This window comes from Budorcas taxicolor, chromosome 3 (assembly GCF_023091745.1).
Source record: "Budorcas taxicolor isolate Tak-1 chromosome 3, Takin1.1, whole genome shotgun sequence".
NCBI classification, from domain to species: Eukaryota; Metazoa; Chordata; class Mammalia; order Artiodactyla; family Bovidae; genus Budorcas; species Budorcas taxicolor.
This window is the reverse complement of record NC_068912.1, coordinates 94,854,968-94,881,623: the sequence shown is the minus strand read 5'-3', so window position 1 is coordinate 94,881,623 and position 26,656 is coordinate 94,854,968. Positions and strand designations below refer to the sequence as shown.

The 26,656-nt window shown below is 41.5% G+C and overlaps 1 protein-coding gene across 3 annotated transcripts in view; it reads left to right on the top strand.

Annotated features, from left to right (window-relative positions):
- OSBPL9 (oxysterol binding protein like 9) overlaps positions 1–26,656 on the top strand; it is a 273,396-nt gene that overhangs the window by 84,915 nt on the left and 161,825 nt on the right. For 2 of the 3 annotated variants that reach the window (XM_052638143.1, XM_052638142.1), the window contains exon 1: positions 16,181–16,291. The exons of the other annotated variant lie outside the window; for it this stretch is intronic. In XM_052638143.1, the coding sequence (XP_052494103.1) occupies positions 16,181–16,291 (111 nt within the window). Of the gene's footprint in view, positions 1–16,180; positions 16,292–26,656 lie in introns of those variants that run through there. 3 annotated transcript variants of the gene reach the window in all.

The window sequence follows — 26,656 nt, the reverse complement described above, 5'->3', positions numbered from 1 at the left end:
CTAGACTTTCATTACTACTTGGAAATTCTTCCTTTGTTTCACAGGGTCCCTCCCTCTCACCTTTCATTTTTCATCATCTTCCCAAAGTTCACTGTCTAGTCTATTCTCTGTCTCCCCACCTCATTTTCCTCTCTGATTATCTGCCAATAACCTTATAAACAGAGTTCACAGGGGAGGAGGTTGCTTCATTTCTTGCATAAGACCTTGAAATGTTCTCCCCAGTCTTGGCTTCCCCAAACCTTCTATTCTTTCTCTAGTCTAATTATTCATTCTCAGTTTTTTTCTTGATTTCTCTCTCTTTCTGTCTTTCTTTCCCCCTTTTTAAAATGTTGCTGTCCTCCAGGATTCCCTCCTAAACCATACCCTCTGTTCACATTCACTGGTGATTTCAGAGCCTGCTATGCCTTCAGTTACCATCTCTGGATTAGAACTCTTGGACCTGTAATTCTCACTCAGATTTATTTCCTGAGCTTCTAATTCTATCCACTTGCCTGCTGAACACCCATTTCTACCCAGCTGTGCCACATATGTAAAATTCAGTATGTCTAACATTACATTTATAAGAGTTCCCCAAACCCAAACTTTGCCTTTGTTCTTAAGCTAGAAATCTGGAGTCTCCCCCTTGATTCCTTTCTTTTCCTAATCACTTAACATTTCTCCTCCCCATCATCTTCTGTTTTCTTGACCATGGGCTTCTTGAATCCAGCATGACATCCATCCTGGTCCCAGTAGATAGATTTGTCTTCCTAACATGTCCTGACAATGTTGCATACCTGATCACAATGCATTGTGTATACGAACTCATTAATGATGTGGTGAGATCATTGCTATCTGCTTAGAGGAGCATGTAATCTGCTGCAGAACATCAGTTCAGTTCAGTCGCTCAGTCGTGTCCGACTCTTTGTGACCCCATGAATTGCAGCTCCCCAGGCCTCCCTGTCCATCACCAATTCCCAGAGTTCACTCAGATTCATGTCCATCAAGTTAGTGATGCCATCCAGCCATCTCATCCTGGGTCGTCCCCTTCTCCTCCTGCCCCCAATCCCTCCCAGCATCAGGGTCTTTTCCAATGAGTCAACTCTTCACGTGAGGTGGCCAAAGTACTGGAGTTTCAGCTTTAGCATCATTCCTTCCAAAGAAATCCCAGAGTTGATCTTCAGAATGGATTGGTTGGATCTCCTTGCAGTCCAAGGGACTCTCAGGAGTCTTCTCCAACACCACACTTCAAAAGCATCAATTCTTTGTCACTCAGCCTTCTTCACAGTCCAACTCTCACATCCATACATGACTACTGGAAAAACCATAGCCTTGACTAGAGGGACCTTAGTCGGCAAAGTAATGTCTCTGCTTTTGAATATGCTATCTAGGTTGCAAAGGGTAAAATTAGTTTTACCTGGTTGTTGGCATAGTGGGGGTGTTTGAAGAAGCCCTCAAACAGGAATTGACATTTGAATTGGGACTTGCATGATCAGTAAAAAGTTCCTCAGGCAGAGTATATGGAAAGCTCATTCCAAGAAAAGGGAACACAGGTGGCCTTTGAACAACATGGGTTTGAACTGTGCAAGTCCACTTATACCTGGATTTTTTTCTATAGAATATCATGGTACTATCCAAACTATGGTTGGTTGAACTTGCGGATGGGGAGATTTGGATAGAGAGCATCAATTCTAAAATTACATGAGGAATTTCCACTCTGCTAAGAGTGGGTGCCCCTAGTCCTGCATGGTTCAAGGGTCAACAATAACAGGAGAAAAGTGTTAGTCTCTCAGTCACATCTGACTCTTTGTGACCCATGGTCTTCGGCCCCCCAGACACGTCTATTCATGGGATTCTCCAGGCAAGAATACTGGAGTGGGTAGCCATTTCCTTCTCCAGGAGATCTTCCTGACCCAGGGATTGAAGCTGGGTCTCCTGCATTGCAGGCAGATTCTTTACAGTCTGAGCCACCAAGGAAGTCAACAGGAGAAGAGCAAGGAGCTAAATTCAAATCAGTTTCACGAGCATTCAATGGGGGCTGCTGTGTCCCACACTGGGGATATACAGGTGAATAGGTCACTGACCTAAAGGAGATTATAGTCTTGAGAAGCTACTTTTTCCTTGACATTTACTAGGAAAGGCAGCTCAGGAGATTTAGCCCCTTAATCTCTATTAACTCCTCTAAATCCATCCAAATAAATGCAAAATAAAGATAAGTGAAAACTGTTTCCAGCAAACCAGCTCCCCTTGCCTCCCCTCACCTTTTATCCAGATTGCCTGGTGCTGCTGCTAAGTTGCTTCCACTGTTTCTTTATTGTCTGTATCAGGCACTGAGCTAAGGTGAGGTTGTATATATTACCAAGTCCTCAAAGAACCCACTGTCAAGGGGGGGCTTTCAGCCTCTGTGAACCACATGATAATTAAGGCAATTAGGTGTCTCAGACTCTCTGTTAGAAATTTGCTCAGAGAATAGGTGGGGCACAAGAGAATGAGGTGTCAGTTCCATCTGAGGGTTGGGTGGGGGGGATGTTTGTGAAATGTTTAAAGCCCAGGGTAGCTGGAATGTGCAGATATCTCCAAGGGGACTTTAGAAGGGGAGGTCAAAAGATAAGTGCATTCCTTTTTTTCTCTCCTTAAAGCAGGGAGTCTAGACTTCCTAAAGTGTTTTCTCTCCCTCCCCCTACTCCCATCTGCCTCAAAATTTAAGTTTTCCTAAACTTGACATTTCACTTTCTTGCTCTCTAGCTGGAGGAAAGGGTGGGAAAGAATGAGGATTTGTTTGTGGGCAAAAGAGACTGTGTCTTATTTTGCTTTTCCTATATTTAAACTTGATCTTTTGTTTCCTCCACACTCAGCAAAGGATAGTCAAGTTTTTGTAGATGTCTATGTTTTCCCTTAAAGAGGCAGCATTTTCTAAATGTTGTTTTATTTGCTGCCCAACAACGGCTAATTAAGAAACATGACAACAACAGCAATAACAGAAAGCAGTTGGTGGGAAGTTTAGGAAGAGAAAGCAACAAACCAGCAAAAACAGAATGCATTTTGAAGCAATTTGCACCTACAGATCTTGGCTGTGGAAAGTTGGAAGTACTTTTTCCTGGAAACTTAAAAAAAAAAAATCACATTTCTAAACAGCTGTGTAAAGGAAGGAAACTTCGTATTGAGAAATACAAGCTGTTTTTGTTCTTCCTTAAAAAAAAAAAAGAAACTTGACTACTTAAATAATTACTCAGTTGCGCAAGTTTGAAACCTTGGTCTTACCTCTCCCTCTCTTTATTCCCTCTTCTCTAATTCCATCCTTTAGGGAGTTTTAAAATCTTATTTCCTATCTTTCCCATTTTCTATCCCTGCCGCCATTATTCTCATTGTTCACGTTTAGACTATTGCTACTATTGGCTTGGCTTTTTAAAAGTCTCTTAGTTTGTCTCCTTGCTACCAGTCTTGCCCATCTCAGATTTGTTCTCAGTTTTACAACCAAAATGATCTTTTAAAAAATCACATCTTTAACATTTATTCTAAGTGGCAGGATGAATTAGTCCCAGTTCCTGTCCTTGGTGAGCTTACAATGTTTAGAGGTAAATTCGTCTCTGCCTTCTGATTCTGAGCCTGATCCTCATTTTCTGCTCTGTTTCAGCTGCCATCTCATTCAACAAGAGGCCAGTCACTGAGGAATGTGGGAATGAGAGCTGATGTGTCTCTACCATGTTTAATTTTAGCTGATGATCTAAAGCATGTAGCGTGATACTTGGTGCAGAATGTAGAAAAAGTGCTGTGCAATTGGACATGGTCTTAGGAGTCAAGACCTGCCCTCGCTCCTGGCTCATCCTGATGACTTATGTTTTGACATTCGAAGTTAAGCAGAGCCTGCTGAGGGCTTCCCAGGTGGTTCAGTGGGTAAACAAACTGTCTCCAATGCAGGAGACCCAGGAGATATGGGTTCGATTCCTGTGTTGGGAAGATCCCCTGGAGGAGGGCAGGACAAACCACTCCAGTATTCTTGCCTGGAGAATCCCATGGAGAGAGGAGCCTGCTGGGCTACAGTCCATAGGTCGCGAAGACACGGATGAAGCATTGAGCGTGCACGCACGGATTATGCTGATACCTCCGTGAGCCTGAGAAAAGTTAAAACTGATTAAGAAGTTGCTGATGCTGCCTGTGTCAGGGCCAAGACCTTTATTTACACATAGACAATGCAAATTTCGCTTGCAGCTGGGGTGAAATGACTGTGGGGTGAAAAAAACCTAGATTCTAATTCTGGTTCTGCTGTTTGCTAGCTGTATAATCTTGGGCAAGCCGTTCAATAACTACATGTCCCAATGTCCTCATCTGTAAAATGCGTGTAATAATACGAATCTTAAAGGATTGATGTAGGAATTAAAGGAGAAAATGTAGGTGATGTTTCTTAGCACAGAACTTGGAACTTTGTTTTTGGTGTTTGCTTCGTTGTTGTCTTTGTTTGTTTGGCCATTGGGCCAGTGCAGCACTGGAAGCATGGAATCCTAACTGTAGTGTAAGGGAGTTAGCGAAGGCGAGGTTCAGAAAAAGAACGAGAGCAGCATTTTCAGGAACAGATCACCTTTAATGAGGCAAGAAGGGGCAGCAGTCAGATTAGTGAGCTGCTGCACTAACCCAAGAAAAGAGTAAGTATATATAGGCATATATGTGGAAATCTACTGTCTTAAGGGGGCCTGTTCTTCTCCAAGGTTGTTCGGAGTAGTTATCTCTTAAACTGCTGGGGCACGGGATTCTGGAGATTGGCCAGGGGCTAGGACTGGCTGGGAGCTGGGCGTAATCAACCTTAATGTCCATTTTTTCCCCTCCTTGGGTGAGAGAGTTCTTTGTTTTTCATAGATTGGTGGGGAGGACCAGGAAGGGAGTTTCAACTCCAGGCTATTTTGAGCCGTGTAACCTTCCTTCACTAACCACTGGACTCCCAGGGAAGTCCCAGTGAGTCAGTTTTAATAGAGCACATGAAAGTAAAAGTGAAGTCCCTCAGGCATGTCCAACTGTTTGCGAGCCCATGGACTGTAGCCCACCAGGCTCCTCTGTCCATTGGATTCTCCAGGCAAGAATACTGGAGTGGGTTGCCATTTCCTTCTCCAGGGGATCCTCCCGACCCAGGGATCGAACCCGGGTCTCCTGGATTGGAGACAGACACTTTAACCTCTGAGCCACCAGGGAAGCCACATAACTGAGTCAAATAACAATTTTTAAGTATCTCTGTGTGCCAGGCGTTGGACTAATTGAGCCACAGAGATGAATATGATCTGATTGGTGCTCTTAAGAAGCCAATGGAAAAGTAGTAATTGACACAATGTAAAGCTTTTAACAGTCTGAAACATATTTCAAGATCCCAACACTTTGTTCATGTCAAAAGACATCAGCAACATGAGGTTTTCTGCTGAAAAATGTTCTTAGAATTTTAAGTTTTCTTTTTGAAGTGTGTAGTGTCTTTTGGTGAGGCTATGTAGCATAATGAAAAGACAGACGTGTTTACATTGGACTTAGAGGCGTGTGTGCTAAGTTGCTTCAGTCATTTCCGATTCTGAGACCCAAAGGACTGTAGCCCACCAGACTCCTCTGTCCCTGGGGTTCTCCAGGCAACAACATTGGAGTGAGTTATCATGCCCTACTCCAGGGGATCTTCCTCACCCAGGGATCAAACCCACATCTCTTATGCCTCCTACATTGGCAGGCAGGTTCGTTACCTCTCGTGCCACTTGGGAAGCCCTGGACTTAAATACTCACCAATTAATAGTTATAGGTACCTGGGTAAGTTGGTTAATTTCTTTGAACCTCATTTTCCTTATTTGTAAAATATGGAGATGAACACATTCATAGGGTTATTGTGATAGGGTTAAATGTGATAAGGTACATACTTCTGGTTTAGTTCATGGCACAGTCCCTGGCACAAGGTAGAAAATAAATAGAATTAGTGAGAAAAACACATGTATATCCAGAGTAGCTTTCTATTACTTTGGTTGCACAGATGTTTCATGCCCCTGACTAGCTACTGGATAGGAACTAGCTCTTCATCTTTATCTTTGTTGAAGGTGCTAAACATGTGTCTTGTTCTTAACAAACTGTTGAATTGTATTTAAGAAAGAGGATCCCCCAAAGAAAGGAAGGAAGGGGGAAACTGCAAAGTGATTTTACTGGCTGCTATCTCTTTTAGATATGTTCTCTCTAAATACTTAAATTAGATATTACCTTCATTACCTTCATGTTTACAGAAGAGAAATTTCAGTCCTACAAAGGCTTACCCAATGTCCCACAGCCAAAACAGCAGATCCAGGATACCTCATGCTCATCTCTTTAATTCTAGGGTCAAGTTCTTTTTATTCCATTTTGCTGCTATTTACAGAAAAGTATAGAAAAGTCAGTAAATAGGGATATAGAAAATATTCCTCGTGTATATTGCTATCTGTGGCATTCCTTAAAGAAGACAAATTATAGTTTGTAACGAATAGTATGAAGAACTCGAATTGCAATAGAACAAAGTGACTCGTATGTAGGAAACATCTTATGTAATATGGTTTCAATAACTATGAAAATGGCTTTTCCTAACAAGCACTTCTGCTATTTGAACATCAATTTCCATTCCTTGACCAGGTTTCTTCTTTCTATGATTTCCAGTTGCATTTTCTTTGCACCTCTTTCATTTTACTCTGACTTTCATGTGTGTGGCCCATCCTTCCCACTAGCTTAGAAGCTCCCTGAGGGCAGGGACTATATCCACATATCATTGAACCAATGTCTTTCATGCCATATGATTTTAATACATTGAACTGCTGAATCAAACTAGATCAGAAGCTCTTTGCAAGAGAAGAAAGAGGGAGAACCCCAACCATGTTTCAGGTTCTGCTTTGGTTACTGCAGATACAGTTGTGAGACAAAATCTCTACTCTCACGGAGACTACATTTAAAATGGAAGAGAAACAATACATAGTTATATACCTTCTAGCTTCTTCCATAATATCTTTTATTTGGTCTGTACAGGGGGCTGCTAAACTAAATGTTTATGTATCTAGGAATCGTGAAAGTGAATTAGGAAGAAGTGTAAAGTATTCATCACTCTGTCTTGTTATTGTCTGTTTATATATTGTTTTTCTGTTTCAGACCCCTCATGTTTAGGGGAAGGATCTTACTCTTTTTAGTAATAGCAATGTCTAGCCTAGTGCCTGATACACAGGAAGCACTCAATAATTCTGTGGTGAATTACAGCATTGCTATTTAAACTTGTAGTCTCTTGGGTTCATTTTCTATCAACTAAAAGGGGTGTTAAGACTAAATGTTCCCTTTGCTGCCTCTAATCCATTTCCCCTCCTTCATAAACCTTAGCTTCTTTAAGACCTTGCCATTGTACTTCATCCCCTGCTATTCTGCTTTGTTGCTATCATCTACCCATCCTCTGGGCATTAGTCCTCATTCAATGGTGATTTTAGCCCTGAGCTCTCACTTTTTTTACACTACTGTTCTTGTCATTATTCTCAACATGTCCTAGGACAATGCTTTAAACTCTTTCACTTCTAGTTCCTGGACCTCCTCATCCTCAAATCTGTTCTTCTAACTGACCTCAATAATCTATGGCTGTGGTCGTATCTCATCGTGATGTGGTCTTTGCCCTCATCAGTAACTGTTTCGCTTCCAAAATCTTGACTTCAGGTGTCCCATCATCTTTCAGTCACCACTCCTTACCCTTCCAGGTTACCTATTCCTATTCCAGGGCTTCCTTGACCTTAGTAAGATTTGTAGTTTTATCCTTCTTTCATCTCTTGTTCTCACTTCCTTCCTTACTTAAACTAGGTTTTATAATCATAATCACAGCCCTGGATATCACTGTAAACTCAATTGTCCTCTCCTGTCACTTGACTCAGTTGGATAAATTCATCTCTCTACACACTCTGAGCTTACCCTGTTGCTCTTTATTCTTCAACATGACATTGCTGAAAAAAAGCTGATATCCCTGTTGACTGGTCTCACTTTAAATTCATGACCATAAATCTTAAATGGGCATGCAACACTGCCCAGCAATCCTACTCTACTTCTATTGCTTTCTCATTCTCTGAAATGACCTTTTCAAACCTTCCCCTCTTTTCTTTATTTATTGAAGGATAATTGCTTTACAGAATTTTGTTATTTTCTGTCAAACCTCAACATGAGTCAGCCATACGTATACATATATCCCCTCCCATTTGAACCTCCCTCCCATCTCCTGCGCCATCCCATGCCTCTTGATTGACACAGAGCCCCTGTTTGAGTTTCCTGAGCCTTACAGCAAATTCCTGTTGGATATCTATTTTACACATGGTAATGTAAGTTTCCATGTTACTCTTTCCATACATTTCACCCTCTCCTCCCCTCTCCCCATGTCCATAATCTATTCTCTATTTCTGTTTCTCCACTGCTGCCCTGTAAATAAATTCTTCAGTACCATTTTTCTAGATTCCATATATAGGTGTTGATGCTGCTGCTTAGTCGCTTCAGTTGTGTCCGACTCTGTGCGACCCTATGGACTGCAGCCTGCCAGGCTTCTCTGTCCATGGGATTCTCTAGGCAAGAGTACTAGAGTGGGTTACTATGCCCTTTTCCAAGGGATCTTCCTGACCCAGGGATTGAACCTGAGTCTTCTGCATTGCAGGCATATTTTTTTTACCACTAAGCCACCAGGGAAGTCCTTGTATACATGTATCTACAGTAAAACCTGATGCATGTTAGTTTTTATTTTGTTTTTGATGTGGGCCATTTTTAAAGTCTTTATTGAATCTGTTACAGTATTGTTTCTGGTTCATATTTCAGTTTTTTTGGCCTCAAAGCATGTGGACTCTTGCTTCCGCCACCAGGGATGGAACCCACACTTCCTACATCTGAAGGGGAAGTCTTAACCACTGGACCACCAGGGAAATCCCAGTTTACATTTTTTAAACCGAGTTGGCTCTGCTGTTGCTTCCTAGAGGCACACATGAGCCGGAAGAAGTCTCCTCCCAGGCTGTCCCATGTGACGCGCCCCCAGGGGTGGCCATTCAGGCACCTGGGATATGATAATACAAGTGACACAGACTCAAATTCTCTCTGTGGATGTGTTTGCAACCTTGTTTCAATGACAAATCACAAAGCAGCTTCTCCTATAAAATGGCAGAAGCATGGATGTAAATCACAGTCTCCTGGGAAGTGCTTTGTACTCACAGATGTGGCGCATTGTCAAGGTTTAAAAACCTGACTTTATTATTGAATAAATATGGGAAGATAACAGACTTCCTTCCCAAATAGCCCATCTTGATGATGAAAATGTTTTCTTCTCCGATTGGCCAGGTTCTTTTAGAGAGGAATTCAGAGAGAGACTTGTCCTTGCATCCGTTGTTCGCATTCCAACAGTGATGTCTGCCTCACCCCCTGCTCTGCCCCCAAGGTGTGAGCATGCACCCTCCCCTCCGGCTGCACTGGGTCCTACACCTGGAGGTGGGGAGTGCAGACTCCTCCGTGGCACGTGCTCTGATGAAGATGCACCCCAGCACCCACCTACCCAGGACTCCCTGGCACTTCCTGCTAACAGACAGTGCTTGGCCCTTCCACTGTCAACACAGTCTCTCCACACTCTAGTCAGAGGGCAACCAACTTCCTCTGCAAGGGCCTCATATTCAATAGCAAGTTAGGCTTCCAGGGACACAGACAGTCTCTCATCCTCAACGTTCTCCTTGCCCTATTTATCTTTCTCTTTCTGACTCACTTTACTCTGTATAATAGGTTCTAGGTTCATTCATCCACCTCATCAGAACTGACTCAAAGGCGTTCCTTTTTATGGCTGATTAACATTCCATTGTGTTTATGTACCACAACTTCTTTATCCATTCATCTGTCGATGGACATCTAGGTTGCTTCCATGTTCTAGCTATTGTAAATAGTGCTGCAATGAACAATGGGATATATGTGTCTTTTTCAATTTTGGTTTCCTTGGGGTATATGCCTAGGAGTGGGATTGCTGGGTCATATGGTGGTTTTATTCCTAGTTTTTTAAGGAATCTCCATATGGTCTTCCACAGCGGCTGTATCAATTTACATTCCCACTAACAGTGCAAGAGCGTTTCTCTTTTCTCCACACCCTCTCCAGCATTTATTGTTTGTAGACTTTTTGATGATGGCCATTCTGACTGGTGTGATAGTTTTGATTTGCATTTCTCTAATAATGAGTGATGTTGAGCATCTTTTCACATGTTTATTGGCCATCTGTATGTCATCTTTGGAGAAATGTCTATTTAGGTCTTTTTCCTGCTTTTTGATTGGGTTGTTTGTTTTTCTGGCATTGAGTTGTACGAGCTGCTTGTATATTTTGGAAATTAATCCTTTGTCAGTTGTTTCATTTGCTATTATTTTTTCCCATTCTGAGGGTTGTCTTTCAAACCTTCCCCTCTTTTATTTTATGCCATATTTCTTTCAGAAAGATTTAAGAACTAGAATATATAAATTGCTTAGTATTATTGTTCTAAGGTCCTCACATATATGAGCTCATTTAATCCTGAAGGCAACCTTTTATAATCCACATTTTAAAGATGGAGAAACAGAGGCACAGAGAAGTGAGGAAACTTGCCTAATGTCATGTAGTTATTAACTGATGGGTCTGAGGATTCAAACCTAGGTTGTGTGGCATCAGAGTCCACATTCTTAACCACTAAGCTTTGAGCTCAACTAAAAGCAGATAGATGCTTATTCATCTCTCTGCCACCAAACTACAAATCCATGGCATTTGAACCCATACTCTCTGCTCTCCCTTTTGTTGCTATGGATGAAGTATCCCTGTTTCTGATTTTACTGGTGAATTTCACCAAACATTCAAAGAAAAATTAATGCCAATCTTTCTCAACCCTTCAAAAAGAACTGAACAGAAGGGAATACACCAAGACTCATTTTACAAAACCAGCATTATATTATTAAAACCAAAGCCAGAACCACAACAAGAAAGCAAAAAAACTACAGGCCAAGATCCCCCTGAATATACATGTAAAAATTCTCAACAAAATACTAGCAGATCAAATTCAACTGTATGATTCAAACAATCATACACAGTAATCTGGTGAGATGCATCTCTGGGATGCAAGGGTGGTTCAACATGCAAATTAATAAGCATGACATATTACATTAATACAATGAAAAATAAAAACTATAAGATCATCACAATAAATGCTTTTTTCCTAAAGCATTTGACAAGGCTCAATATCCATTCATGATAAGAACTCTCAACAAATTTGGTATAGAAGGAATATACTGCACCATAGTAGAGGCCATGTATGACAAACCTATGGCAACATCATACCACATGGTGAAAACTTGAAAAGTTTTACTCAAAGGTTAGGAACAAGACAAGGGCACCCAATCTCATCACTCCTATGCAACATAGTACTGGAAATCTTAGTCAGAGAAATCAGGCAGGTAAAAGGCACCCAAATCAGAGAGGAAGAAATAAAAATTTCTGTTTGCAGATGATATGATTTTATATACAGAAAATCCTAAGTTCAGTTCAGTTCAGTCGCTCAGTCGTGTCCGACTCTTTGCGACCCCATGAATCGCAGCACACCAGGCCTCCCTGTCCATCACCATCTCCCGGAGTTCACTCAGACTCACGTCCATCGAGTCCATGATGCCATCCAGCCATCTCATCCTGGGTCGTCCCCTTCTCCTCCTGCCCCCAATCCCTCCCAGCATCAGAGTCTTTTCCAATGAGTCAACTCTTCGCATGAGGTGGCCAAAGTACTGGAGCTTCAGCTTTAGCATCATTCCTTCCAAAGAAATCCCAGGGTTGATCTCCTTCAGAATGGACTGGTTGGATCTCCTTGCAGTCCAAGGGACTCTCAAGAGTCTTCTCCAACACCACAGTTCAAACGCATCAATTCTTCGGCACTCAGCCTTCTTCACAGTCCAACTCTCACATCCATACATGACTACTGGAAAAACCATAGCCTTGACTAGACAGACCTTAGTCAGCAAGGTAATGTCTCTGCTTTTGAATATACTATCTAGGTTGGTCATAACTTTTCTTCCAAGGAGTAAGCGTCTTTTAATTTCATGGCTGCAGTCACCATAAAGACTCCACAAAAAAAGTTAGATCTTATCACCAAATTCAGTAAAGTTACAGGATACAAATAAATATACAAAAATCAGAATGTTTCTATTTGTTGTTGCTTTTAGGCGCTAAGTCATGTCTGACTCTTTGCAACCCCATGGACTGTAGCCCGCCAGGCACCTCTGTCCATGGGATTTTCCAAGCAAGAAAACTGGAATGGGTTGCCATTTCCTTCTCCAGGAGATCTTCCCAACCCAGGGATAGTACCTACATCTCCTGCACTTAAGCAGATTCTTTACTTCTGAGCCACTGGGGAAGCCCCAATGTTTCTCTACACTAACAATAAATCATATGCAAAAAAGACAATCCCATTTACAATAGTGTTACCAAATGAGGTTTGTTTGCCTGACTGAAAGCTAAAGTAAAACACAAAGCTTTGCAGTAAAGAAAGAGTTTGTTCACAAGGCAGCCAAGCAAGGAGACAGGAGAACAAATTTCAGATCTGTCTCCCTGAAGAGGACAGGTCTGTGACGTTTATGGAATAAAGAAGCAGGGTGATTTTAGGTGTGAGGAAATGTGATTGGAGGTAAGGAAAAGGTGAGGTAATCAGTGTTTTGAGCAGGCCCAGTTTTAGGGTCAGTGGTCTCCACTAGTCTTAGCCAGTTGGAACTAGGCAAAAACCAACTCCAAATTTCTGGAAAACAACTTAATCTCCTGTTACCATAGTGATCCACATGCCAGAAGTGTTATCTATAGGAGTGTTAAGAAGTGTGTGGTGGGACTTCCCTGGCGGTCCAGTGGTAAAGAATCCACCTGCCACTGCAGGAGACATGGTTCAATCCCTGATCTGGGAAGAGTCCACCTGCCTCTGGGCAACGAAGCTTGGGCACCACAACTACTGAGCCCATGAGCTGCAACTACTGGTCTGTACACTGAAGCCTGCACGCTCTGGAGCCCATGATCTGCAACAAGAGAAGCCACCGCAATGAGAAGCCCACACACTACAAATAGAGAAAGCCCATAGGCAGCAAAAAAGACCCAGCACAGCCATAAATAAACAAAAATGTTTTAAAAAGAGAAGTAGTATGGTGACATATTACCTAGGCTATGTTAAGCTTGGAGGGTATGAAGTTAGAGAAAGGGAAAAATAAATCAAACAAACTGGAAGCAGACCTGATCAGCGACGGCAGGTTATAAACTGCTGTTCTGTAAGACACACTCAAGGTCTTCTGTTTAGGCTCCAGCTTCTGTTAACCCTATGGGACATCATTTTATAGCAACAAAAACAATAAAATACTTAAAAATAAATCTAACCAAGGAGGTAAAAGATCTGTATACTACAAATTATAAAACTGGAAACTGGAAGAGGAATGTATAAATCAAAGAAACTGGAAGAGGAATGTATAAATAGAAAGATGTTTTGTGTTCATGAATCAGAAGAATTAATACTGTTAAAATGTTCATATATCCAAAGCCTCTTATAGATTCAGTGAAATTCCTCTCAAGATTCCAGTGGCGTTTTTTACAAAGATAGAAAAAAAAAATCCTAAAATTCATTTGGAACCACAAAAGAGTCTGAAAAGCCAAAGCAATCCTGAGAAAGAATAACATGGCTGTAGGCATCTTACACCCTGGTTTCAAACTATATTACAAAGCTATAGTAATCAAAACAGTATGACACTGCCATGAAAACAGATGCATAGGCCAATGGAACAGAATCAAGAATACAGAAATAAACCCATGTATATACAATCAACTAATCTTTGACACGAGAGCCAAGAATGCTCATTCATTAGGGAAAAAGTAGTCTTTGCAACGAATGGTGCCAATTCATATGAAGAAGATTAAAACTAGATCCTTATTTTAAACCATTCACAACAATTAACTCAAGATCAGTTAGAGACTTACTTGTAAGACCTGAAACCATAAAACTCCCAGAAGAAAACATACAGGAAAGCTTCTTGAAATCAGCCTGGGCAATGATTTTTTTTGGATATGACACCTAAAGCACAAAGCAACAAAAGCAAAAATAAGCAAGGGGACTACATGAAACTAAAAGTTGGTCAAAAGGCAAAAAGTTCTAGTTATGAAATAAGTAAGTTGTAGGAATGTAGTGTGAAGCATGGTTACTATAGTTATAATACTGTATTATATATTTGAGAGCTGCTAAGAGAGTAAAAATTCTTATCACAAGAAAAAAAAATTTTGAGGTGAGGTGATGAGTTAACTAAATGTAATGTGGTAATCATTTCACAATATACACATGCATATCTTTGGGGGTTTTTTTGGCCACACTACATGGCACATGGGATCTTAGCTCCCCTTCCAGGGATCCTTGAACTCACGCCAACTGCATTGGGAGCATGGCATTAACCACTGTTCCACCAGGGAAATTCCCAAATCATGCACATCTTAAATTCATACAATGTTGTATGTCAATTATAGCTCAATGAAACAGAAAAAGGATATCAGCATAAATAATTTGATCTTTAGATCTTTACCCAACTTGATTAGCTAGTAAATAGGTTCTCTTTATCTACCTCCTTCAGTGATATTCTTTTTTCCTAGAGCTTCTGTTATCAGCAAATAGAGATTCACAGCACAAACCTCTCTGTTGACTTCACAGCCACTTCTAGCCAGTGCCCTGCTTCTTAGTTCCCTTATCCTTCACATCTCAATGCCCTTTCCTGGGATGCCTTACACAACCACTCAATTATACACTTTAAAAGTAGCTACCCATTGGCTTCCTATTACATCCACTTACTTAAATTCTCCACAAGACATTCATCACTATTAGATATTTTTCATGTTTACTTGTTTTGTGTTTGCTTTCCATCACAGAATTTAAACTCTTAACTCTTAAATAGGAATCTGTTTGTCTCCTTCAGTGTTGCATTGCCAGGACCTCAAAGATTGTCTCAATATACTCGGACAATACTTCCATTGTCTTTATAGGCTCTAAGAAATCTGCTCTTACTTCTCTGACCTTGTCTCCAACTACTTTCTCCCTGGCTCACTACTCTACTTACGAAGAACAATTTGCTGTTCCTTTGCCAGCCTCCCTCCTCTTTCTTCAGGTCTTTGCTCAAAAGTTACCTTCTCACTCAGGCCTTCACAATTTGGGAATTTAAAATTGCAGCCCCTTACCCTTTGCCTCTTTACTTGCTTAATTTGTCTCCAAATTACCAAATTGTCATATACTATATAATTTACTATTTTTTTTATTGCCTTTTCGCCTCATGAAGTCTTTGCTGAACCCCCAAGCCTAAGAGTATCTAGCACAAAACAAAAAATATTTATTAAATGAATGGGTTTGTGAAATAATTGCTTAAATGAATATCAGATGTGAAATTATTTGCATGTGTAAGGTATCATTCAGTTCAGTTCAGTTGCTCAGTCGTGTCCGACTCTTTGTGACCCCATGAATCACAGCACGCCAGGCCTCCCTGTCCATCACCAACTCCCGGAGTTCACTCAGACTCATGTCCATCGAGTCCGTGATGCCATCCAGCCATCTCATCCTGGGTCGTCCCCTTCTCCTCCTGCCCCCAATCCCTCCCAGCATCAGAGTCTTTTCCAATGAGTCAACTCTTCGCATGAGGTGGCCAAAGTACTGGAGCTTCAGCTTTAGCATCATTCCTTCCAAAGAAATACCAGGACTGATCTCCTTCAGAATGGACTGGTTGGATCTCCTTGCAGTTCAAGGGACTCTCAAGAGTCTTCTCCAACACCACAGTTCAAAAACATCAATTCTTCGGCGCTCAGCCTTCTTCACAGTCCAACTCTCACATCCATACATGACCACAGGAAAAACCATAGCCTTGACTTAGACGGACCTTAGTCGGACCTTAGTCGGCAAAGTAATGGGCAGTAAAATTATCTACGTTAATAAGTAATCTTAACTTCAGTATTCATGCTTGAATTCTTCACATTTGGGGCACGGAGTCCTACACACAACAGACTCCCAAAGAAAATCGGTTTTTTGAGTTTTATAGCTGGAGGCGTGGGTCCCCGAGTCCACCAAGGCGGGAAGCAGTTGCTGGCCCCGCCCTAGGCACGCCTCTGTCGGCGATGACCACGCCCACCGAATGTTGAAAGCCTTATAGGCGCGTGACGTCAGGCCGTTTGTTGTCATTGGCGGCTCCCAAGATGGCGTCCATCATGGAAGGGCCGCTGAGTAAATGGACTAACGTAATGAAGGGCTGGCAGTACCGTTGGTTCGTGCTGGACTACAATGCAGGGCTGCTCTCCTACTACACAGTAAGTCCTTGGAGGCAAAGCCTCGGCTGCCTTGGGAGTCGCGATTCCTGGGTGGAGGTGGGGACCAGGCTTTTTGGTAGCCCGGTAGAGGTGGTTAGGATGGGGGTGCCGCCGTACGGGAGGGTTCCCTCGTAGAGGAGGGTTTTGCGCCCCGGAGAGCCAATGAGGGTGAAAGAGATGCTCGCGCAGCCAGTAAGTAGGCACCGGTTGTGTGATTTATGGGGTGGGGGCGAGCCTTGTTCCTTTCTTAGGGTCCGGTATTTGTTGGGGGATAAACGGAGGCGCGTTGTAGGTAGGTAGATGGTTGTAGTCGTGGCTTGATGGGTTCGGTCTCGGGGTCTGTGCAGTTTCCACATGTTATCATGGACTTGACGGTGTCCCCCACCAGGCCCTGTAGACGGCCGCGCCCCTTAGCTTCCCTCCAGGGATTGAGGAGCGCTGCTTTCTTAGAGCAGTAGTCTGACGAGCTTGGCCAGGTCCTGAAGTGACTGGCCGTTGCTCAACCTGAAGGATTCTGAAATCCCTCCAGTCTGCCCAAGTTGAGTGTCTCTTTCACAGGACTCTGTTCCATTCAGCGGGGGGCGAGCGTAACCGACGCCTTAACTTTTGAGAGCGGAGGATTTCTTACACAGGAGTCTCTTGTTAGCGAAGAGAGACTGCGATGTCTCCTGAAAGTTATTTTCTGGGAAGGGCTGAGTTAAGGGCTTCAGGGTCGTTAAACACAAATCAGTGACTGTGGGAAAAGGTCCATGAATTGGTGAGAATCTTATGTTCTGACTCTGGCTCCACCCCCGACGCGTTAGAAATGAAAGGTGGGTGGAATTAGAGAAATTACTTCCAAAGGTAGTGTCTCTGAATGGTGTCTAGTTAATAATAGCCAATGAGAGGGAGGAAGCCTCTTCAAACGACAAAACAGAATGTCCTGAAGGCTTTAGACAATAATAGAAGACAGAAGAGAAAAAATTATGATTATGGGAGAAGGATTAATGTCAACGAGAGGAATGGGGACACTAGTATTGATATTTTTTCGTTAAATATTTATTGAGCGCCCACTATGTGTTAATTATTATTGCTTTAGGCTGGGTGTGTGTGGGTGTGTGTGCTCATGCGTGTGCATGTGAGCGAGAATCAGCAAAGTTCAAGATATTCACTATTCCTTTTCTCTGGAGCTTATATTCTAATAAGGTGGTTCCCTTGATTCTTTTTACTCACAATAACTGCAGAATGAAGTTATTCATTATCCCCATTTTACAGTTTTGGAATCTGAGGCTCCAGGCTTTTCAGCGATTTGCTCAAGGTCACAGAGCTAGCAGTAAGCAGTGTTATCAGGAGTCTAAGTAACCTGGCTTTCTTTTTCCTTTACACTTCACTTTCACTACAGGAATGAGAAAAATGCAATCTTTGAGTTGCTAAAGACAAACCTACAGGAGTAAAAAGTAAAAACTTTCACACCAACTTCCTTTACATAATTTAGAAGGGGGAAAAGACTAAACAAACCTGAATGAAATTTAAATACATTGTTCAAGATTAGCTAGCTATGAAAGAGAGACAAATGCACATTATATCCTGAAAACTCTGGAATTATGAAATCTCATAGTTCAGATAGATGAAGAGTAATAATAAGTTTCAGTAGAAGTGATAATCAGAAAATCCCATGGACCCTTTCCAGCCCATTCAAAGTAATTTCAGTGGCACTATGGAATGAAGTTACTCTACAGATCCCAAATTTGTGTAGGTCTGAATTTAGGGCCACACTGGAGGGGCCCCAAGCTGGGGTTCTTGGGAACTCCTCTCCCTGACAGAATCTTCTTTTTTTCCTGTTTTTCTCACTTTGGCATATCTTTTTTTCTGCCTCCTTGCCCTTTTAGTTTCTGAGTATCTTGACAAATTTCTCCTTGTCTTTGGGTAAATATGGCTTTTAAAATTATGTTTCTTTCTTCTCCCTCCCATTACTTATCCTCCCTTCTGAGATTAAACTATGAAACATCCTTGCCAGCAGAAGGAGGTATCATATTTCTCACTAATGGATGTTTAGAAATTTCTTTTTTTCCCATGTTTTTTGGTGTTAAAGTATTTGTTTGCAGAGAAACAACAGAGAAATATTGTAAAATAAAATGATCTTGTGAAAATAAGATGATACTCAATGCCAAATTAAAGGAGGTCCAGTAAAGATGAGAAAAGGATAGGTATTCACTTAAAGAGAAAGTAGGAGACACGTTGAATATTGGCAGTGAATTCTGTACACTTCGACTTTGTTTCATTACATTAGGATTTGGAAGGATGAAGGTACATCTTAATGATCTGCATGCGGCTGATAACTTGGAGCTGCATCTTCCAGGAAGATTATCTGAATAGTTGCACAGCATTTTAAGCTGAGTAGTAAATAGCAAGTCACTCTATTCCTTGTTTCCAAAATCACTTGCGCTCTGGTCTGGCTCTGTAGTTGGAGGTCTGTCTATTCTAGGGTGGCCATGAAAATCCTGAACGAAACTAGATTGACCTTGCTTTAGAGTTGGCCTATACCAAAAATTGATATTGAGATAATCTCAAGGTTTTGGAAAAGATCACGGGAATTGCTGTGAACTAAATAGTTTCACCCAAACCTCACCTTTACCTGGATCTTTTGGTCCTGGGCCCAGACCCTAATCTGTCCTCTGGGAATGAATAGTTTTTTTTCATTTTACATTTCTTTTATTTTCATAGTATGTAAATTTTCAGTTCTTGAAAAACCATTTAGTAGATATTCTGTTTAATACAGGAACAGAGAAATTGATTACCTTCTTTAGAAAATAGATTTAGGCAACCTTTTCGGGTCATGCTCCTGTCTTTTAATTATTAGAAACAGTGGTTTATTCAGGAAGCATTTATTTGGGACTTTTTAATAGGCACTTTATATATGGACTTCCCTCATAGCTCAGTTGGTAAAGAATCTGCCTGGAATGCAGGAGACCCCCGTTTGATTCCTGGGTCAGGAAGATCTGCTGGAGAAGGGAAAGGTTACCCACTCCAGTATTCTGGCCTGAAGAATTCCATGGAGTGTATAGTCCATGAGGTTTCAAGTAGTCAGACACAACTGGGTGACTTTCATTTTCACTTTACTATATATATATGCTGGAGATAAAAGCATGAAGGAGAGAGTCCCTTCTATCTAAGATCTCAAAATCTTGCAGAGTAGACACCTAAACATAATTTCAAAAAAGTATGATAAATTCTACAGTAGAAGTAAGAATAGACTGCTGTGGGAACATTGCCTAATAAAGGCTAGAGAGACATTTGAGCCGAGACTTAAAGGTAGAAGAGAAGAAGGGCATTTCAGGCAGTGGGAAATATACACAAATTGGGAAACTTGAGAATATAAAGTCCGTTAAGAAGATATTGAGAATTTCTGAGCTTCTTTAATGTAAAGGCATGTAGGGAGATAACAGGAGATTGAATCCAGAAGGTATTTGGAGCCATAGGTCAGGCCTGGAGATGAAGATCTGTTAAATTATAGCATAGAATTTGTTCGTTGAATTTGAGGGTGAGCTGTACTGTCTTCCTTGTGGCAGATGGGTTCTTTGTTGTTGCTGACGGGCTTTTCTCTAATTGTGGTGTGTGGGCTTCTCATTGTGGTGGCTTCTCTTGTTGCGTACACAGGCTGTAGGGCGCAAGGCCTTCAGTGGTTGTGCCACATGAACTTAGTTGCCCCTCGGCATGTGGAATCTTAGTTTCTGGACCAGGTAGCAAACCAGTGTCCCCTGCATTGGCAGGTGGATTCTTAACCATCGGACCATCAGGGAAGTCCCCTGTGAGTTGAATATTTATTAATTGAGATACTCAGGGAAGGATAAGGATATAAATTTGGGAACACTGTGTAAACAGCTAACCATTTATGAGAATGATGATCACAGAGAAAGACAAGAAAGGAAAGAAAATTGAAGGAGATATAGATATGTGAGGAGTTGGAAGACTAGAAAGCAGGTGTTCATACCTTTTGATTATCAAATGTTTACTGAGGATGTACTATGTGCTAGGCACTATACTGGGAAGACAGGTTAAAATGGTAAATAAGATGGGAATAGTCCATGTTCTCATGATGCCTAGAGTCTGCTGGGGTGTACATCAAGTAAGAGCTGTGATGGGGAAGAATAGGATGTTGGGAGGTACACAGGTGGGCAGCTTGCCTCTGTCTTGGAGTATCAGAAAAGATTTCCTTAAGAGGTAGGTTTGCTTTGACCTGAATGGTGAGTAGAGATTAGCCATGTAAGCAGAGAGGGAAAACTGCTTGAGATAGAGGGAATAGATGTTTTTGAAAGAGACAAGAGTAAGGAGCTTGTTAGTCCTGGAATTTAGGCTGTGAGGTGGGCAGTAGTGTATGAGAGGAAGAGAGAAGCAGGGGCCAGATAATGAAAGACTTTCTTGGTAAACTGAGCTAAGGAATTTGAACTTTTCACTCAGGGCAGTGGAAAGTCACTTAAGTGTTGTAAGCACTTTTTGTTGTGGAAAAAACTTTCATAATACAAAATTTGTTTGAAACCTATACGAAGGATGATAGTAAAATGAATTCTTATTAATACTCCCAAAGCTCCTTCCTACCCCACTGGATTACTTTAAAGCACATCCCAAATCTCTCATTATTTCATTTGTGAATATTTTAATATGTTTTACAGTGTTTAATTTCCTTGATTTTTCTCAAACATCTGTCCCTCACCAGTTGGTTTATTTGAGTCAGAATTCCAAACAAGATCCACATGTAAGACTGAGTCTTTTTAACTCTGTAGGTCTTCCCTCCCTCTTTTTCTTTGCCATTCATTTGTTGAAGAAAGCAAATTATTCTGTAGATTTTCCACATTCTGGATTTTGCTGAGAGTATTCTTGTGGCGTATTTAAACATGTTCTTTATCCTCCATGTTTCCTATAAACTGATACTTAGAGCTAGAAGCTTAATCAAATTCAGCTTTTCCCCCCAACTTTGGGCAGGAATACTTTGTAGGTGGAACATATTACAAGTATTTCCACTTTCTGATAGTTTGCTTTACCCTACTTCATTTTTAGAAAAGACCTATTTAGTACCTGTTTTTGCTAACCAAAAGAAATCCAAAGAGGATTTTTGCTTTTTTGGAAAATACACAAAAAGTGAAAATAGCATTCAGAGGTTTCTTTCTTTCTTTTTTTTTTTTTTTTTGCAATGAGCTGCTATAGAATCAGTGAGTGCCCCAAGCAGCAAAAATGACACCAGTAAGTTCCTTCCCTGGGACCTATGGGCTTCCTAGGTGGCACTAGTGGTAAAGAACCCACCTGCCAATGCAGGAGACATAAGAGATGCAGGTTCGATCCCTGAGTTGGGAGGATCCCAAGGAGAAGGGTATGGCAACCCACTCCAGTATTCTTGTCTGGAGAATCCCATGGACAGAGGAGCCTGGAGGTCTGTAGGGTCACAGAGAGTCAGATGCAACTGAAGCAACTCAGCATGCATGGATGCTGGGAACTATTAATACATAGTAGCAAGCTGCTGTAGTTTTGAACTGTGTCTGTGAGCATCTTTACATTATCTCAGTTTATTTTGACTCCCCCAGTGGCTCAGATGGTAAAGCATCTGCCTACAACGCGGGAGACCTGGGTTTGATCCCTGGGTTGGGAAGATCTCCTGGAGAAGGAAATGGCAACCCACTCCAGTATTCTTGCCTGGAAAATCCCAGGGACAGAGGAGCCTGGTATGCTGTCGTCTATGGGGTTGCACAGAGTTGGACACGACTGAAGCGACTTAGCAGCAGTAGCAAGGTGTATACTAAGGCAATTGCATCATTGCTTTATGCCATTTTGGCTTAGGGAAGGTTTTTTAGGAACAGGGGGAACCTGTACATCAAATGGCCCATGACGTCTGGTTGTCTCTCTGTAATTTTTAAAATTAAACAATAGGTTCAGGTAAATTTTGTATTTTTTAAAGAATACTTGGGTTATGGAGAAATAGTGAAGTCATATTGACAGGATTTCAGTGATTGGATGTGAGTGAAGGGGGAAGAGGAGTTTGATGAAATCCAGGTTTTTAGATTTAGTTGAGTGAATGATGATAGGGAAGATAAGTATAAGTTGGGTGGAGAACGGTAGTTGCTTTGGGGCATGTTGAAATTGAAGTAAAGAGATTGCACAGTCTGGAACTTAAGAAAAAAATCTGGGCTACAGATAAATATTAGCTTTACACATATGGAGAGATGAGAGAGTGAATGAATGGGAATAATAGAGAGCTTTAGATAGAACACTGAGAAACACCATTGGATTAGGTATCTATTGCTTTATAACAAATTGCCCATAATGATTTTAGCCACTTAAAACAATAAACATTTATTATCTGTGGCTCAGAACTTTGGGCTCAGGGTCTCTCATGAAGTTGCAGTCAAGACATTGGCTATGTCTGCAGTCATTTGAAAGACTTGACTGGAGCTGGAGGATTTGCTTCCAAGATGACTCACTCTCCTGTCTGTTGGCAGAAAGCCTTAGTCCTTACTGGCTCCTGGAAGATGGCCTCAGTTCCTCACCAGCTAACCTCTCTGTTGGGCTACATGAGTGTCATTGTGACAGGGCATCTATCTGGCTTCACCCAGAAGGAGTAATCCAAGGGAGAGCAAGGAGAAAGCTGAAATGCCTATTTGACCTGGTCTGAGAACATCACTTTTGCCTTCTTCTATTCATTAGAAATGAATCTTTAAATTCAGTTCATGCTACAGGGGATGGGAATTTTAGGCATGGGAAAGAGAATTAGCCTCTACCTTTTGAAAGGAGTGTCAATTTATGGAGGGATTTTAAGCCATCACAATTGTTTCTAAGGGATTTGGGTAGAGAAAAGAGCCTGCACAGAAGAGTGAAAAGGGACAGTCAGAGATATCCAAGAAAAAACAGAATGTGGAGTCAAGGCAGGAACTGACTTGAATACTGTTGAGAGAATTGAATAGATGAAATCTTAAAAATACTCATTGGATTGATCAATTTGGATATCACTGATGCCCTGAAAAAAGAGAAGTTTCCATGGAGTCAGAAGTTTGGAAGTCAGAGTGATTTGAAGAGTAAATAGGAGGCAAGAAATAAAGAAGATGAGTGTAGATTGCTCAAGCTGTTTCATTATGAAAGAGGAACAAAGGAATATGGAACGGAGAGGAAAGAGTTTCTAAGGTAGGAGTATGCTTAAATGTTTTAGGGATGGGAAGCAGGGTACTTTTAAAGATGAGAGTAGAGTTAAGATTGAAGGAATGTAATAAAGATTTAGATTAGTAGCTATGGGAACTGGAAAAAGGAATAACTAGGGTCACATTGAAATTAACCAGGTTGTAAGAGGAGCCTGTTGAGAAGCCTATATGCAGGTCAGGAAGCAACAGTTAGAACTGGACATGGAACAACAGACTGGTTCCAAATAGGAAAAGGAGTACGTCAATGCTGTATATTGTCACCCTGCTTAATTAACTTAGAGTACATCATGAGAAATGCTGGGCTGGAAGAAGCACAAGCTGGAATCAAGATTGCCGGGAAAATATGAATAACCTCAGATATGCAGATGGCACCACCCTTATGGCAGAAAGTGAAGAGGAACTAAAAAGCCTCTTGATGAAAGGGGAGAGTGAAAAAGTTGGTTTAAAGCTCAACATTCAGAAAACGAAGATCATGGCATCTGGTCCCATCACTTCATGGGAAATAGATTGGGAAACAGTGAAAACAGTGTCAGACTTTATTTTTTTGGGTTCCAAAATCACTGCAGATGGTGATTGCAGCCATGAAATTAAAAGACGCTTACTCCTTGGAAGAAAAGTTATGACCAACCTAGATAGTATATTCAAAAGTAGAGACATTACTTTTCCAACAAAGGTCTGTCTAGTCAAGGCTATGGTTTTTCCAGTGGTCATGTATGGATGTGAGAGTTGGACTGTGAAGAAAGCTGAGCACCGAAGAATTGATGTTTTGAACTGGGGTGTTGGAGAAGACTCTTGAGAGTTCCTTGGACTGCAAGGAACCAACCAGTCCATCCTAAAGGAGATCAGTCCTGGGTGTTCATTGGAAGGACTGATGCTAAAGCTGAAACTCCAGTACTTTGGCCACCTCATGAGAAGAGTTGACTCATTGGAAAAGACCCTGATGCTGGGAGGGATTGGGGGCAGGAGGAAAAGGGGACAACAGAGGATGAGATGGCTAGATGGCATCACTGACTTGATGGTCATGAGTTTGAGTGAACTCCAGGAGTTGGTGACGGACAGGGAGGCCTGGCGTGCTGCAATTCATGGGGTCGCAAAGAGTCGGACACGACTGAGCAACTGAACTGAACTGAAGAGGAGCTAGTTGAGATTATAAAATATGATTTGTTTAGTCATAAAATGTAAGTATTTAACACTCTTTCTTGTTTTGTATTGTCTTTAGACATTTCAGAGAGAAAAGTTAGAAATAGTGAGTAAGTTGTCAGGGTCACTCAGGGTTTTCTTTAAAAGGAATCATTGGAGAAATGATGTGTTTTGCTGTTAACATGCTAGCTGGAAGAGACTCATAGCGACTTTGCATTTCAAAACCACTGGTAATCTGAATACATTTAAATATTACTTGACAGTCCTTAGCAATGTCTGGAAGGTGATAAAATCTCTCATCTGATTCTTGGATTTTAGGTTTTTGAAGAGCTTAAATATATGTGTTTGTCTTGCAAAGATGTAAAAGAGGAAATCTCAGATTCTCCTAGAAATGTATCAGCACTACTCCCATCAAGCATTTAAAAGTGAGTTTATACTTTTGTAAATAAACTTCTTGGTTATATCAAATATGTTTTTTATTAAGCTTACATCAGTTCAGTTCAGTCGCTCAGTCGTGTCCGACTCTTTGCGACCCCATGAATCACAGCACGCCAGGCCTCCCTGTCCGTCACCAACTCCCGGAGTTCACTCAGACTCACGTCCATTGAGTCCGTGATGCCGTCCAGCCATCTCATCCTCGGTCGTCCCCTTCTCCTCCTGCCCCTAATCCCTCCCAGCATCAGAGTCTTTTCCAATGAGTCAACTCTTCGCATGACGTAGCCAAAGTACTGGAGCTTCAGCTTTAGCATCATTCCTTCCAAAGAAATCCCAGGGTTGATCTCCTTCAGAATGGACTGGTTAGATCACCTTGCAGTCCAAGGGACTCTCAAGAGTCTTCTCCAACACCACACTTCAAAAGCATCAATTCTTTGGCGCTTAGCCTTCTTCACAGTCCAACTCTCACATCCGTACATGACCACAGGAAAAACCATAGCCTTGACTAGATGGACCTTAGTTGGCAAAGTAATGTCTCTGCTTTTGAATATGGTATCTAGGTTGATCATAACTTTTCTTCCAAGGAGTAAGCTTCTTTTCATTTCATGGCTGCAGTCACCATCTGCAGTGATTTTGGAGACCAGAAAAATAAAGTCTGACACTGTTTCTACTGTTTCCCCTTCTATTTCCCATGAAGTGATGGGACCAGATGCTATGATCTTCGTTTTCTGAATGTTGAGCTTTAAGCCAACTTTTTCACTCTCCTCTTTCACTTTCATCAAGAGGCTTTTTAGTTCCTCTTCACTTTCTGCCATAAGGGTGGTGTCATCTGCATATCTGAGGTTATTGATATTTCTCCCCGCAATCTTGATTTCCAGCTTGTGTTTCTTCCAGTCCAGCGTTTCTCATGATGTACTCTGCATAGAAGTTAAATAAGCAGGGTGACAATATACAGCCTTGACGTACTCCTTTTCCTATTTGGAACCAGTCTGTTGTTCCATGTCCAGTTCTAACTGTTGCTTTTTGATCTGCATACAGATTTCTCAACAGGCAGGTTAGGTGGTCTGGTATTCCCATCTCTTTCAGAATTTTCCACAGTTTATTGTGATCCACATAGTCAAAGGCTTTGGCATAGTCAATAAAGCAGAAATAGATGTTTTTCTGGAACTCTCTTGCTTTTTCCATGATCCAGTGGATGTTGCCAATTTGATCTCTGGTTCCTCTGCCTTTTCTAAAACCGGCTTGAACATCAGGGAGTTCACGGTTCACGTATTGCTGAAGCCTGGCTTGGAGAATTTTGAGCATTACTTTACTAGCGTGTGAGATGAGTGCAATTGTGCAGTAGTTTGAGCATTCTTTTGTGTTGCCTTTCTTTGGAATTGGAATGAAAACTGACCTTTTCCAGTCCTGTGGCCACTGCTGAGTTTTCCAAACTTGCTGGCATATTGAGTGCAGCACTTTCACAGCATCATCTTTCAGGATTTGAAACTGCTCAACTGGAATTCCATCACCTCCACTAGCTTTGTTCGTAGTGATGCTCTCTAAGGCCCACTTGACTTCACATTCCAAGATGTCTGGCTCTAGATTAGTGATCACATCATCATTATTATCTGGGTCATGAAGATATTTT